Source organism: Cariama cristata, unplaced genomic scaffold (assembly GCF_000690535.1).
Source record: "Cariama cristata isolate BGI_N322 unplaced genomic scaffold, ASM69053v1 scaffold31566, whole genome shotgun sequence".
Lineage (NCBI taxonomy): Eukaryota > Metazoa > Chordata > Aves > Cariamiformes > Cariamidae > Cariama > Cariama cristata.
This window is the reverse complement of record NW_009622047.1, coordinates 4,712-21,227: the sequence shown is the minus strand read 5'-3', so window position 1 is coordinate 21,227 and position 16,516 is coordinate 4,712. Positions and strand designations below refer to the sequence as shown.

At 38.1% G+C, this 16,516-nt stretch overlaps 1 protein-coding gene across 1 annotated transcript; it reads right to left on the bottom strand.

Moving 5' to 3' along the window:
• Window positions 1–795: 795 nt before the first annotated feature.
• Window positions 796–15,364, bottom strand: PIK3CG (phosphatidylinositol-4,5-bisphosphate 3-kinase, catalytic subunit gamma; the record flags this gene model as incomplete). The annotated part of the gene is made up of 6 exons (XM_009702204.1): window positions 13,361–15,364; window positions 9,031–9,096; window positions 8,701–8,926; window positions 4,606–4,709; window positions 2,122–2,268; window positions 796–886 (listed from the first exon to the last, which is right to left on the bottom strand). Coding segments are annotated over exons 1-6 (2,638 nt in total), but the record flags the coding sequence as incomplete, so codon positions are not given.
• Between the last annotated feature and the right edge of the window lie 1,152 nt (window positions 15,365–16,516).

The following is a 16,516-nucleotide window of genomic DNA, read 5'->3' as shown; positions in this document are numbered from 1 at the left end:
TGCACTCACCTGGGGGCTGCAGGGCTGGTCTTCTCATGTAGTCTCACTCCTCTCTCCAGCTGCAATTGCTGTTGTGCAGCAACTTTTCCCCCTTCTCAAATACGTTATCCCAGAGGCGCCACCACTGTCGCTGATGGGCTCAGCCTTGGCTAGCAGCTGGTCTGTCTTGGACACAGGGGAAGCTTCTGGCATCTTCTCACAGAAAGCATCCCTGTAGCCCCTGGCTACCAAAACCTTGCCACGCAAACCCAATACATCTACACACCATCACACAACTCTCCAGAAGCTTTGTAAGCAACTACTTGATTTCTCCCACCATGAATCCTGGAAAATAGATCATCTGTGCTGCACGAACTAATGTCCACTGAGAAATATTGCCTGAGCATCCTGTTGAGTAATATTGTTGATTCTATGTAGTATAGGGTATGAAGCTTTAGGTCAAGAAAAAAACATAAATGTTTTGCTATTTTAACTCTTTTCTCTATTTTATTCTTATGAACACATTAAAACACATCTTGAATCAGTCACTCACTTTCACTGCTTTTTCATACCAAATATTGTTATTAAACAGAAACTTGCAGCAGGATCCAAACACTTGGACTTGCACAGGAATCACAGTCAGTGAAGCTAGTGCAGCAGTTGAAGGATACCCATCAGAAGGGTAAGATGCAACTGAAAGTGTAATAAACTGCTATTTATCTCAGGACCACAGTGCATACTAGAATAGTTCTCCTATATGCAACTTCTGTAACTATGGTATTTGGAATTTCTAATCACAGTAGTGTGATCACATACCTATTTTGTTCCCTGTAGAAATGCAACCATAAGGTAACAAACAGAGGTCCAAGGATTCTGCTTCCCAAATGGATTCCATAATTCGAAGAATCTAGTAAAAACAAACATATATGATTAAGTTACCTCCAATTATTTGGACATTTCTTATTACTCACACTAATAATGCTACCCAGACTTCTGAGATGGGGCTAAACTTACTTGTCTATTTTACAGATTAAGAGATAAATACAGAAAGTGTGCAGCCATTCAAGATTAGCATTTACAGAACCTGTGCCCAGGCAATCTCTACTGTTTTATACAGTATTAAAAAACATACTGTATGATTTCTACATGAGCTGAGATTGAATACATTAGCAAGTATGTCCATTTTTTTTCCTACAAATATCCCCAAAAGTGCTAACAAACCAGTTTCTCAGAACAATCACTGAAATATTACTAGAGCAATGCTACCTGCCGATTTCTTTTTCATTTGCAACTTCACCCATTGCATAAATAAACAATAAAAATGCTTCATCAGAAAAACTGGCCATCTTGCACAAAATAAGATTCCTTCTCTAGAATTCCAAAATGTGAAGTATGTATGGCACACGGCAGGAGAAAACAGGGTAACAGTATGTACTGGGTCTGGCTGGGATGCAGTAATTTTCTCCAGAGCAGCTCATATGGTGCTGTGGTTCAGGTTGGTGACAAAAGCAATGCTGGTAACACACTGATGTTCCAGGTATTGCTGAACAGTGTTTGCAAAGCATCAAGGCTGCCTCTGTTTCTCACTCTGCACCACTGTGATTAGATCAGGGATGCACAAGAGGTCGGGAGGGGACACAATCAGGCAGATGACCCAAACCAACCAAAGAAATATTCCATGCTGAATAATGTCATGCTCAGTAATAAAACAGAGAGGAAGGGGGTTAGTTAGGTTAACCATCTTTTGCGCAGGAACTGGCTGGGTATTGGTCTACCCATGGGATGTGGTGAGTGACTGCCTTTGCACCACTTGTTTTGTTTTCTTTCTCTCTTCTTCCACTTCTCCTTTGCTTATTAAACAATTTTTATCTGAAGCCACAAGTTTTCTTGCTTTTACTCTTCCTTTCCTCTTTCCCCATCCCACTGGGGTTAACCCACAAAACAGCAAAATAAAAAAACTGTAGTACAAGAAAGAAGATCCAGCTTTGATGTCAGCCTTGCCATACACAGTTTTAAAAAAAGACAACCTTATATTTCATATGGACAGTAAAGATAAGGTATACAGACTTCTGAAAAGCAAAAGAATTTTAAAATATTTTAAAATATTCACATTATTAATTTTATACATTTTAGCTATCATACCTGTAAAATAAGCATGTCCTGACGGAGGTCATCTCCATGTTTGAAGATTATGCCTATGGTTTCATTCGATAGTGCTGTTGGATCTGCACACTTAAACTCAAGCCAGAGGGGCTTCTTCTTAGATGCCATTACTTTACATTTTTCTATCTGTGAAAGACATGTTTATTGCTTGTTAGCCATTGTACTCCAACAGCAACATAACTAACCTTTTTACACACCAGTTAAAGAGTAGTTTACCGACTTCCAATCAGTTATACCACAAGAAACACACTGAAAGCACATGTAAGGAATAGTATTCAATTGGCACATAAAGCCTCGCTGAACCTGCACAACTTTTAACACTGTCCATGGCAAAGGAAAAAGTATGCCGTGACTCTCTGAAACTGGGTTTAGTTTGTAAATCTGCTTCAGACAGAAAAAAATCTTTTAAACCAGGAATAAGAGATTCTGACAAAACTGGCAAATATGGACCCTCACAACACCACTCTGACAGGTGCTTTGCAAAACCGGAACGTAATCATTGTCCAATGCAATCTACCACATCATTCACCCTTGTGACTTCTAGCAAATTCAGTTATTCCAGATTGCTTGATTCAATTCCCTTAGCAAATCGTTCATGGGGAGAATGGCATTTGTGAAACTAATTTAACATAATCACTCATAAAATAAGAAAATAAATTCCCTATTTAGTTTTATTACATTTTTCATCTTGAGAAATTCAGCACTGAAACTACTGAATTTGCATTATTTCAAATGTTTTCTAATTATGTCTAATACAACTCTAGTATGTAATACTTTCTATTCTGGAATTCCTGGTTCTTTGTTGAACATTACTATGTACAATAAAGCCATCTAAACAACAAAAGCAATTGCACATTACTGTTTGAGAGCTGACAGAATCAATGACATCAGAGAAGAGTATTTTGGAATATTCATGTTTCATAGATGGAGGTTCTGAGCTTGTAGTTTAAAACAAAACAGTTTTTACCATCCTTATTTTTAAAAGGGAAATAAGTTGTTAAATCTTTGAATCTACTAGAAACACTGATTTTGCTTCTAATATATGGTTTAGACTAGTCACATTTCAGGGTTTGAAGGTTATGGACAAATAACACTTGCTAGAATGAAGATGAAATGAAAGCTTAACAGTACAGTTTGTTATATCAAATATTTTTGCTCATACCGTTTGGGGAAAAAAAAAAAGGTTCTAACCCGTCTATTTTTTGACGTAGCTACCTTCCCTCATAAATCTATTGCTTCCTTCGTCTAGGAAGGTCCTAGTAGGGCTGAATACTTCCTAAGCGAAGGAAAATTAGAAAATCCAGAAAGATCTTTTATTTTATTTTGAAATCAACTTTTTGTCAAGCAGTTGGTGATTTTTGTACACAGAAGACTAACGAGAAAGAAATACAATCAAGAAAAAAATATTTAAGAAGACACAAATTCTGTGTCTCTGAGTAGACAATGTTTGAATTGACTTCTGTACTGACAGTACCTCAGTCATGCCCAACTAGGACATGTTTAACTCTCTCAGCTTGAAGACAGACTAGCTGATAGCCTGTCTATCAAGGCACAGATTTATTTAACAGAAACATGGCCAGATCTAGACAACTAATACCAGTTACCCAAATGAGTACCCTACTATTCTGCACTTCCTTGGGTTGGATGCTTTGTCTGTCCTTAGCTAAAAGAAAAATCACGGGATTCTTTCCTTGTAGGCTCCTTGCTGCACCTCAAGCGAATCCAAGGATCTTCACTGTGCTTTACCCAAACCTCACATTGCATAGTAGATGCACGAGCCAATTTTCCCTTTCACTACACATCTGATGATTTATTAATTTTAACTCTGAGTTGACATAAACCACTGCAATCTCACCACAAAACTGGAGACAGCAACACAGAAAAACCAAAGTGTTTCTTAATGTATTTCTAACAAAATTTCAATGTATTTTCTAATAAAAACAACAAAAGCAACAGAGAGATATTGAAAAATCAGAAATAGCTGAGGCAGGTATTTTTGTTAGTAAGATGAAGGTCTGGACTTAAACCTTCATGACAGATATGAATCAGGATAAGACTGAAAAAGTAACTGGAGGAATAGAAACCGAATATCCCAAAGCCCCTGAAGTCAGATAAAACAGTTTTACACAGATATTTAATGTAAAAAAAAAAAACAACAAAAAACCACGTTAGTTACCTGGTTAAATTAACCTGTATTAAACTAACAGAAAAATTGTAATTGCCATTTAATGACTAGGATTTTATGGGTTGCTGCATTTTTTTTAGTGCATGGTGGCATGTTATTACATTTAGAAAAATGCTAATAGCTTTGGGAACAAAAACTTAACTGAGTCCAAGAAATGTCATGGTATTCACAGTGAAATAAGACATTAGACATATTAGCAAAAATTTTTACCAATACACATACTTGCAAATAGGAGATTTTTTCCAAAAAGAATTAGTAGAAACTCAGAATATACTTACCACTAGGGCTCCTGCTCTTAGCCCAGGATCATACGGAACTCTAAAACTTTCTGGAAGTTTGCTGCTCTGCAGTTTTTCAAGCTTTTGTCTCAGCTGTGCAACAACTGCAATTACAAGTAAGAAAACACAATGAAATCAAAAGTTGGAAGGCAAAAAAGTTACAGGTAACCAAACTTGTTAAGTATCATCATTTAGCTAAAAAACTTCTCTGTTTAGCTACCTTTTAAATTGTTTTCCTCAAGGATCTCCTGATTTATTGGAATGGAGGAAGACTCTTTAATTTGCATTATTAATGATCAGAGGTGTTTCAGATTGCTAAAGATAAAGTCTTCAAGCATCTCACAAGCCATGTGCCCTCTACACAGTGTTAGAAGCACTGCACAGTACTTGCTGTTCTTCTGAAGTTTCAGGAGATTACATTAAAATGTTACCTTTCATTTAAACCAAAACACAGTACAACACACCAAAAAATATTTTGCCCATATAACTGCCAAGGAAATGTCGAACTATCTAACTGAAAGGCTCTGAAGGAGGAGGCATTTAAAAGCACCTCGCGTTTTCCAGTATTATTTTGACCTACCTCATTGCTCTTGCAGACAGACTTGTGGTTTTTGAATTCTTTGAGTCAATTATACTATAATCATAAGGACTCCAACAATAGAGATACTGAATTTCATATCCTCCTAAAACTGGTTTCATAGTGCAGCCTCGTTAATATCACATTCCAGTAAGAAGAAAATTTGCTGTATATTTACACGAACAAGAATTTCAGTGTTCATATATAAACTGAATCTTTTCATTCATAAAAAATCAAGCTTCTGAATCTTCAGCTTACAACAGTATCCATTATACTACCTGCGATACACTTGGCTCACTTCAGCTAGCAGGTGTTAGCAGCATAAGCAATACACTGGGTACTACCTCGCATCAGGACAAAGACCTGAACACTGTTCTGAAAGAAACTGCAGCTACAGAGCAGAGGCTGCATGTACATGTTCAAGTAATTCTGGAGATAAAAATTAAACAGCAAAAAAAACTGTAATGAGAAAGCTAGAGATGGATCTGGATACTTGATATAAAAAATCATAAAATCACAGAATCATAGAATAGTTTGGGTTGGAAGGGGCCTTTAAGGGTCATCTAGTCCAAGCCCCCTGCAGTCAGCAGGGACATCTTCAACTCAATCAGGTTGCTCAGAGCCCCGTCCAACCTGACCTTGGATGTTTCTAGGGATGGGGCATCTACCACCTCTCTGGGCAACCTGTTCCAGTGTTTCATCGGCCTTATTGTGAAAAATTTATTCCTTTTATCTAGTCTGAATCTACCCTCTTTTAGTTTAAAACCATTACCCCTTGTCCTATCACTACAGGCCCTACCAAAAAATCTGGCCCCATCTTTCTTATAAGTCCCCTTTAGGTACTGGAAGGCTGCTCTAAGGTCTCCCTGGAGCCTTCTCTTCTCCAGGCTGAACAACCCCAACTCTCTCAGCCTGTCCTCACAGGAGAGGTGCTCCAGCCCTCGGATCATCTTCATGGCCTCCTCTGGACTCACTCCAACAGGTCCCTGTCCTTCTTGTGTTGGGGTCCCAGAGCTGAAGGCAGTACTGCAGGGGGGTCTCATCAGAGAGGAGCAGAGGGGCAGAATCCCCTCCCTCAACCTGGTGGTCACACTGCTGGGGATGCAGCCCAGGATACCGTTAGCTTTCTGGGCTGCCAGTGAGCATTGCCGGCTCATGTCCAGAAAATGAAGACATTTCAAAAGCTACTATCAAATTAAAAAAGTCAAGCCAAAAGAATTACTTGACAGAACACAAATGTTACACCTATCCTAGAGGTTTTTAGAAAATAACTACCTAGCAGTGCCAGGTGACCAACGTGGTATCTCTTCCAGTAAAAAATAAATAAATCTGATAAGAATATACAGGAGCTAATAAGTGGACTTTACAATTAAACACCTTTCCGGAAAAAAAAACCAACCAAACAAATCCCAAAAAAACCCAAAACCAAAAACCCCCTAGGTTGTAGTAACCTGGGTCACGAAACAGCTTTCTAAAATGTAACTACTGATTTCCTAGACAAATCTAGCTTGATTTCAGTAAGTCTCCTCATTGTAATGCAATGTAATTTGAAAATTGTATGCTAACCAATTCAAGCTAGTAAAGACTACGAATTAGCTGATTTTAAAATGCAAGTGAAGGCACTTGCTAAAACAATTTTCAAGTTGATCTGGCTTAAGAACAAAGTGCTATGCATTTTGAGAGAAGAAACAGCTGCATAGACACATTCTTGGGAGACAGAGCAGTGATGAAAGCAGATAATCCTATGTAAGCTGTAATATTATGATCTTAAGAATTTATTTATTTATTATTACTCACTATGTTCAAATATAAGCTGGCTGGGGTTAAATCATGACAAGATTACATGAAAAGTGAAAGAAACAGTTTGACAGCATGATTGCTCCTGGTCTAGTATTGACTTAACAGGAAGGAATTTATTCTTTAAAAAAATCCACAAATACTGGAGGAAGAAAAATATATATACAAGAACTAGATAAGGTTGCATGACAGAATGAAATGAAACAGTCTGAAACATTCAGACTGAAAATATAAACAACTATGAACATTAGAAATGATGGGACAAAAAAGAAGCAATAAACTAAAGACATTTTACAATATACATTTCTAAAAATGTAAGAAGTAGAGGGTGCCTGTAGGAAAAATCATATCCTCAATAATCTGAGAATAAATTAAATTAGACATAGCATTAGTAGGACACTCTACAGTTTCAGGAAGCCTTATTCAGTGAAAATGTCAATTATATAAGTCATCTTTTAATGTTCTGCTGTATGTTACATACAAAGATTCTTTAACTTCGAAACCTGGTGGGTGTTAATGTGATTGCCTTCTCCTGAAGCTTTTCTTCTTTGCCCACATATCCTTAAAAGATAATGTATTATGGAAACCACTGCTGTTACAGACATGTACATCAGCAAGGCTGTAAAGTTTCTTTCCAAACGTGGAATTCTGACTAAATACATTTAGATTATAGAGCATTTTAAGGTAAATTTTAGAAAGTTGTTTAGAAAGAATATTTTGTATGGGGGTTCAGTAAGTCCCCTAACTCACACTATGTGGTAACATAACTGATACTACATTATAAATTGAAGAATAAATGTGTATTTCCTTCAAATTTCTTTTGAAACACCACCACGGCAACTTCTGCATAACCAGAGTGGAAAGGCTTTGCGAACCAAGGTCTTCCTGGCCTGGAACATACCAGACTGAATATGCAGGAAGAGCTGGTCTCTCTACAGCTTTTAGAATTTGAATATTGTCATACATATTCTTGCATTTACTCCCAACACCAAGCGACTAACAGGAATTATGATAAACAAGTTTTTAAGGAAGCTGGGGAAAAAAAAACGTGAAGACAGGCAAAACCCAGAGGTAAACAGGCATTGCATAACCCTACTGCGGCTTCCAAAGCAGTGCTTACAAGAACTAGAAATAACGATACCATCTGTGTCTTACAGGACTCCTATTCAGCACATCGCAAAGCCCCAAAGATGTGCTCTGTACACTCACTGCTGATCCACTCACTTCTTTCGTAGCATAGCAGAGGCTGTACCGGACTCCTCCCCAGTCTTCTTGCCAAGAGTGTCCTAGTGACTGCTTAGGGTAAGGTTGTATTTCTTGGCAAGTGACACTTTTTCTCTTTATTTCCAGTTAATATTTGTGTCCTGGGTTGTTTCCTTCTTCAGTGCTGGCGTTCAGCTAAGGGTTATGTACAAGAACTTATCTGTTTCCCAGTTGCACGGCATGAGGTTCAAGAAGATAAGCCAAAGCATGGGAAAGTACTGGGTTTCTATGACATTGATATTCCTCCCCTTTTGGGGCGCAATGAGCAAACAAATGTATTATTGGTTCAACCACTATTAACTTACCCTGGCATTTTAAAAGACATAATAATGATGCCCTTTGACAGTAATTTATTCATGAATTTTCTAAATAAACAGTACGATTTGCTGCCTAGATTTTCACACCCATAGAGAAAAAACAATATTATTACAAATGAAGAAATGCCTGTTAGCAAATACCTTGAGAAGTGACATCATACTTTTCTGCAGAAACCGATTTTATCTCCATTGTGACTTTATGCAGCAATTCAATTACTTGAACTTGCTTCATGAAATCATGTAGCATCGCTTTTCCACAGCCCCTAAGATAGGCTTCTAGGATGACTGCAAACCTCTGTTGGTAATGCATGGACTGGGCAATCTCGCTTCTTAAGAACCAAAACAAGAAGTGACCGATTCTTTTGTTCTAGAGGTAAAGAAAAATACTACAATCAGTACGCAAGTCTTGACAAAGGGTTTTAATAATGCCAGTAACTTTATCATAAGTTGGCTGTATTTTGAAGTACTTACTCTCAAACCACGTTTTAGCAGAAATCTGGCTAATGCGCTGTCATGATATGGCTCAAATTTCACAGCCTGAGTAATACAAACATAGAAGATGTTATTAACATATTTAAGATCCCACTGCAGTTATACTTTACCCAGGGCATCTAGAGAACACATGGCTGCAGGAGTAGAAAATGTGTAACAAAGTAGGTCTTTCGAGGAAACAAAGTTGACAAAACCAAAGCAAGGCTTCTCAGTGTCTGATTCAAGAAGCACTTTTTCTTTGCAACAGGTTATTTTCAGGTATATTACTAGTGCACCAAACAAAGCAATGCAGGGAGTAGTTAACCAGTGAGACCCACCTGAGCCCATGAAGGCATGTGGACAAAGCAACATCATTCTCAGGCCACAGCAAAAACCAGGAAGATCAGAAAACAGTCTGAATGACACTGAGATGGCTTGGAAAGATTATTGCCAAATGAAATGACATATTTGTAATCATTATTTAATAAACATTTTCAATAATAAAACACCAGTCTTTGACAACATCCACCACTCTGGGACTGGAGCACCAGGGTTCACTGCTGGGTTCCCCAGCAACCATGGGATACAGCATCAGCCTTTTGGAGCAACTAATCTGGCCTTTAGCCCCTAAACGAATGACAAAATAGAATAAAGGCTCTGATACATATCCTATATTAATTGGGTACAATTAAGAGGAAGACTTCACCAGAGCTTTTTTTTTTTTAATGACTCTGTGAGCACAGATGTATTTTTTCTCTTCCAACAGCCGCTCCCTTCCACCCAAGCCCACAGATATTTCCAAGCTACGGCCAAAAAGGGTGGAAACAAGTCAACAACTTTTTTGAAGTGTCAGGTTTGGAATTTTTTTGCTGTTATTCTCTCCCCCATCCCACTAACCAAGTGAATTGGTCTACCAGAAAACTAGCACACTTCCAGGTTCTGTGTTGTGCCAGGGAACTTGTCCTCTCCACGTGGTTTTTCCAGCAGCTTCTCTCCTGTTGCTTGAGGGACTCAAGTTTACAGCAGGTTTGTATTAAGATTAATGGTGTAAAAAAGGTATGCATGTATATCCCATCACAAGAAAAGAGAAATAAGCGGCATACAATCTCTGGAACAGTCACAAGATCCCTGTCGTGAATGGCTTCAGGTTCTGGAAATGGAGGGCCAGGAAGCAGCACGTAGGGAGATTAAGGAAAAACAAAGGGATGTGCAGAGAGCCGGGTGCATCTAGTACGCTCAGCTTTCAGAAGCAACAAAGTATGCAAACCTCTAGCAATAGTTATTCAACAGAATATAATGGGTCTTTCAAGATCACTGTGGTCTGCAGCTTGCAAAGAAGCAACCAAGCCATCAGCAGAGGTCTACTAAATTCATCAAACTAATCACAGGGTTTTATAAACTCTTAAAAGTACTGCGGCACACAGTTGTATTTTTTATTATTAAAAAACCACACATTTCTAAAATGTAAATTGTCCTGTGAGTTTATTCAAAAAAAAAAAAAAAAAAAAAGAAAAAAAATTGAGTTTTTTCAGTCAGCCTTCTAGAATTAACCAACGTATGAAAATGCTGCGGAGGCTTATTCTTTCCAGCTGCTGGCTAAGAGACAGACAAGAAAGCCAAGCACCAGACTTGCCCTTCTGCAATATCATAATTCTGCAAGAACTGTCTTGACTGCCTCTCCTACACTGTTTTATTTCCCCAAGCAACACCATCTTATTTAGGAAAGATAATGAGAACTCACAAACATAAACTAATTTTAAAATATACAGATCCTTTTACTTTGTGTATGAGATTACGAGGTATGAGAGGTTTTCAATAAAAATTAATTTTCACTGCAATAAGGCACCCAAAAGCAATAATTATTACATAAATTTAAATGGATTTGCTTACAGTTCCAAGAAAGCCTATTAAAAACCTCATTCTGGTATACACTTTGCTGAATGTTCTCAGTGCTTATCCCTGAAAAAGGATGAAATACAGCCAAACAACCAGCCATTGCTTCAAAACAAAACCTCCTTATATTAAGGTTGCCAATACATTTTAACATAAAAGAATATTAGAAAAATGTATTATGAGCATCCTTATCGTGCCTAAGTTTTAGAAATAATTATTTTTAAAAGCCAATCCCATTTTTCTTTTATGTTAAAATACAAATATCAACATTTGAATAGCAACAACAAAAGCTAGCCATTAAAAAACATCTGCTGGCACTTCATCAGGTCCCTGCACCTATCTTTGCCTTGTCAATTCAGCAGCAGAAGAGCTTTACTCACTGCCATATACATGCAGTTCAGTCCTTGGTGTTTGTTTTACAATGGATTTTGTTGTATTTTAACTATCCTATGCATGCTTTATCAATTGCACAGAGAACAGACCTCTATAGGGTGCTCAATGTTTATTTATGGCATGGCTGCTTCTATTTGGGATAAACCTGGGTGGAAATAAAATGTTTATTTAATTTCTGACTCTACTGGAAGGTAAAATGGGAATATCCTGTGCAGAGTGAAATAAGCCATAAAGCTTTCATGAAGGCATGCATGTGAAAAGTGATGACCATTTGCAGAAGAGACATCATGGATGTGCCCATTAGAGCAGAGGAATGGCTGACATCCATTCTCTGAAAAATGTAGATTTTCAAATACACTGTGGTACCTACACTTTGCTGCAGGATGCTGACGGCCCATGCTCCATTGTTAGCCAAGGAAGGAAAGAGAAGGAAGCAGCAGAGAGGTTAAAGTTGGGATCTAGTATTTTTCTCCTTTTGGGGGATGGCAATCTTTTAATTTCTCACTACATCTCTTACTAAAAATGACATCGTGAAGTTAAGCTACTATGATTTTATGCTACAGTAATCTAATTTATTGTTAGAGAAATTTATTCTTTTTAAAACTCTCAAGATTTGTACTTCCTGAAAACAAGTAATTTCAAAAACAAATGGAAAAAACCCAGTATTTCCCCCATTTTCTCACGTACTTTGATATCAACCAATCACCATCCCAAACTCCTAATTTGGATACAAAACCGAATAAAATTGCTGAGCCACATGTAGATAGCAAAAGCTCACAAGCCAAGCATATATATAGCAGTAGCTACGTGGGAGGCCCAATGAGGTAACCGTAGCGACTTCTTTGGTTAAAGCAGAAGTGCATAAATTCTGCCTCGGGAGCCTAATCTTCAGACACGCAAAGACAAGGCTAAAAAGGCTTTGTTTAAAGCACTACTGATGCACAGCAAAATCTGAAATACTAACTCAATTTTCTTGGGAACCCAGACTCTCTTTAAACCTGCAGAAATTAAAAGCCCCATCCCGCAGCTTCCCTAGCTGCAGTAGTTCCTTTTTTTTTTTTTAATTTTTGAATGCCAATTTTGTCCTCTGATTCTTTGAAAAAAGTATTTCCCGCTCTGTGGGGCGACAGCCTTTCCAGACGAAGCAGAGCCCTGTCGGGTGTGGGAAGCCTGCAGAGTTGCCTTGCTTCAGGGGACACATTTACCAGGAAGAACCGCAGGGCTACACCTTTCATCAGCCATCAGACGTGACTTTGCCACTGACAGGCTGCCCAGCTCTGGCACCATGTTGCAAAAAAGCAAACAAACCAATTTTCTTGTATAACTGATACAAAACTTTCCTGAGGTTTCATCTGGCAGATCCACACACAAAGCGCTTCAAATTGATACAGCGGTGATTCATTGCCACTAAAACACAATTTTTCACCCCACTTCTCAGAATGAATTAATCTTATTATGGAGTCCGAGCAACACTTTATTTACTTTTAAAAATTTTTTGGAAGCTTCTAGATAAATTTGGTCCTCTTAACAGTACGAGACTGAAGTCATTGCAACATCCTATGTAACTACATGGTTATTCTTGACCTAAACCCCAACCTCAGATTTTTCTTCAGGCCTTGCCCATGTCAACATCTGCTTTTACTTTCTGTCTACACTCATTCTAAACTATTGGTAAAGCTCGTCAACAATTCTTCAGTGCTGTGTGATTCACACCTGATACAAACAGGATTAGAGACAGCACAATTAGGATTTGCTCCCATCATAGCTGTGCTAGTGTTGACAATTTCCAGAAAACCATACTACTGTAAACACAAGACGCAAATTGTAAGACACAAGGTAATGGTAACACAAAAATAACAACATAGGCAAAAGGCGAAATGTAGAAAGTGTGTTTGGGGTTAATTTGGTTACTACCACAGCTTTGACTAAACACTGAAGAATTCAAAACCAGGGATTACTAACTAGACCTCCTAAAATGGAAATGATGATGGGGTAATGCAAATAATCCCGGAAGTCAGAGTTAAAGAACGCAAATACATCTTACCTGCACAAGCTGTAAAAGATAATGAAGAACATCATCGTCTTCTAAACTTTCCAGTTTTTGAACTGCCATTGCTCGGACATTTTCATCTGAAAAGTTACAGTCCAGAAGTTGCATTGTGAGTCCAACATCTAAAGTGCTTTGATCCCAAACCTCCTTTTTAGCTAGCAACTGGTATGTTTTGGCCACTATTTCTTGTTGCCCCCATTTCACAGAGCTAAGCAGCTTAGGATATGCCTTGGGGTGCTTTATGCTTTCATATCTAAAGTGCCACAATAGTTCTTTGTCTTCAGGAGAAAGTGGATTAAGTGGGTCAGTTGCTATGATCTCTTCAAGTTGCTTGCGAAGCTGGTTGGGCATTTCAGCTCGTGTCCTATCCCCTGGGGGATCTGATGTTATCCTGTGCTTGGGCAAGGCAATTGGGTGACAATATTTGTCCAGCACAATAGAGATAGCCATTGAGTTTTCTTTATCCGGGTTAGTTGCTGATGTGAGTTTGTCTGCATTGATACTTCCTTGTTCTTCTCCCTTGCCTGGAATTTTCCACATGTGGAGCACATACTCCCCACTTCGTAGCAAGAAACGGTGATCTATCAACAAAAGATTTACATAATAGAGAAGCTGAGTTTTGCATTTTGAATCAGAGTTGGGAGATTCATGTGACTGAAGGTTTGTCTTTGCTGACAGACCCTGCGCTTTGCCGCAGTATATCTGAAGATTCAGGAGTGCTCCTTTAGGCAAATCCTTAATTTTGATATCAAACTCCAACCAAATATTCCACAGAACCTCCTCAGTAAAAGGCTTCGATGAAGTCCTCCTCTGTGAAAGGAGCTGCTGCCCGTGTTGAATGTTAGCCTCCACAAACACAGTAAGATCAGTATTTCTTGGTAAAACTGGGATATCAATGCCAATTATTTTCACCCTAAATTTCCTATTACAATCCCACAAAGAGATAGTGAAGACTCTCTCATGATCTTTTCCATCTATTGTCAATTGTTCATGATACCCTGTAACTCCTGTACAGTCATCCACCAAGGGCCACTCTTCCTTCTGAACCTCATCCTCATTCGGGTCAGGAGGATTGTCTAAGACAAGGTGGATTTCTTCCCCGTTCTTAAGGCACTGTCTTATCCAGTGAAAATCTTTGATTGGTGTCTCTCCAGTAATGTACTCATCTCTACCACAAATCCTGAGAACAAAATCCAGTTCACTATGATCTTCAGGAATGTCCATCAAAGACTTTTTCTTTGCCATTTTTGTGAAAAAGCTGTGGAGAATCGTATCTGGAGTGTCATCTATTGAAACTTTAATTTTTTGGCTAGTTGTTCCTCTATGTATGATTATGAAAATGTTATTATTAGTGATCTTTTTAAATAAATATTCTGGGAGTGGCTTAGACGTAGTCCATGGGTGCATTGCATACAATTTAGGATCTCTACAGGCCACCTCTATCATTCGTGGAGTGACTAATCTGCGACGGGTAAATTCTAGTTCATCATCATGCACGTTGCTTACATCAGTGACATCATAACCAATTAAATTGTTAAGTTGCCGCTGAAATTCCTGAACTTCTTCTGATGGTTTTTGTTTCTGGACAACATAGATCTTGCCTACCTTTTTCTGTAACACTTTCCAGTACAGTATGCAGTCCAATGTCTGTAATACTTGATGTTTATCATAAATTTCATACCACTGCCCTTTCTTCTGATACTGCAGAATAAATTGATCTGGGGTGAATGCGTGGTAGAACTCTGCGGTTTGACTCATCTCTATTGCCCGCATCCAAATCTGTGCTTTCATTTGCTCAACCGTACAGTTGCCAGCTATTTCGAGTAACATCTTTTCCGGTACTTTAGTATGTTTGTTGCTTGTAGGTAAAATGAACTCAATGGATATCAGTTCCATTGACGACAAACTACTCGACATACAATGAGGTTTCATTCTTCTTCTCCTTCGTTTGTTTTCCTCTCTCATAACAACGGGCTGTTCATAATCCCCCAACTCCATGCCAGAAGAAATCTAGCAAAACATGTAAATACTTGATTACTTTCACATTTACATTTTTCTTTACTCTTATTTTTAGCTTCTTAATTAAAATCACAGGCCAGTCAGAATCTTGCTATGTATATGCTTTTTATATTTCCCCTTCCCCTTAATTTCTGGTCATAAATATTCGATTTACATAAACCACCTCAGATGTAATCTATTCAATTCAATACCATATGTAAAAAAACCCCAAACCTCCAATGATTAAATAATTCAAATAGAGCTTTTAAACAGCCTTCCCAGATTTCACTGAGGATAAGCAGTCTGACTATATATTTCATCCATAGTGATCTGTTCTTGCTTCTGTTTGATCAAGCACTCATTCTTCTGATGCCTCATCTGTTTTAATGCTGCTGATATCAACATAAGTGGATTTTCATAGAAATCAAAAGACATGGTACTGTGTATGAGCAGAACGTGATCCCCTCAAGCTTCAGGAATGACAGAAAGTAAGAAAACAAGCAATTTATTTGCAGACTGGATAGAGGTAAGCCTATTCCCATTTTCCTCTGCCTCTCTTTTTAGTGATGAGGAATGAAGGACTTAGACCAAAAAAAGCCCTTAGGATTCAAAAGTCAGTGACTACTTCTGAAGACAGATATTTAACATGCATCTAAACTCAAGCCTAGTATCCTTAGATGTGCTTCTTTTAAATAAATCAACTCACCAGACTGATAACATCCATCCATTTTAAAAGTACACACTTCCAGTATAAACTATTAGTTCGTTACAGAAGAAAAAACTCCTAAGCTGATGCTGATTTATTACCCTATACATCAAATCACACCTAAAACACCTGTAAAACAACACTGAACACGATTAGCCTACCTCATCAGCTTTCAGTAAACAAAAAATGCTGTTGCTCACAGTTAATCTCCACTGAACAATATTAAAGTGGAAATTATTCACCAAGAACTTGGAAGAGGAAGGCAGTGCTGATTGAGCGTGCTCGCACAAGCTAAATTACAGCAGCACACTGAACTCCTTCTCCAGACAACGCTTTTTACACATAAAATCTTTCTCTACTGCTGGAAAAACTAAACCCCATGTAACGATGCCTTAGCAGATAACAAAACAAGAAGATAAAAATATACAAGGTTAAACTCACACAAC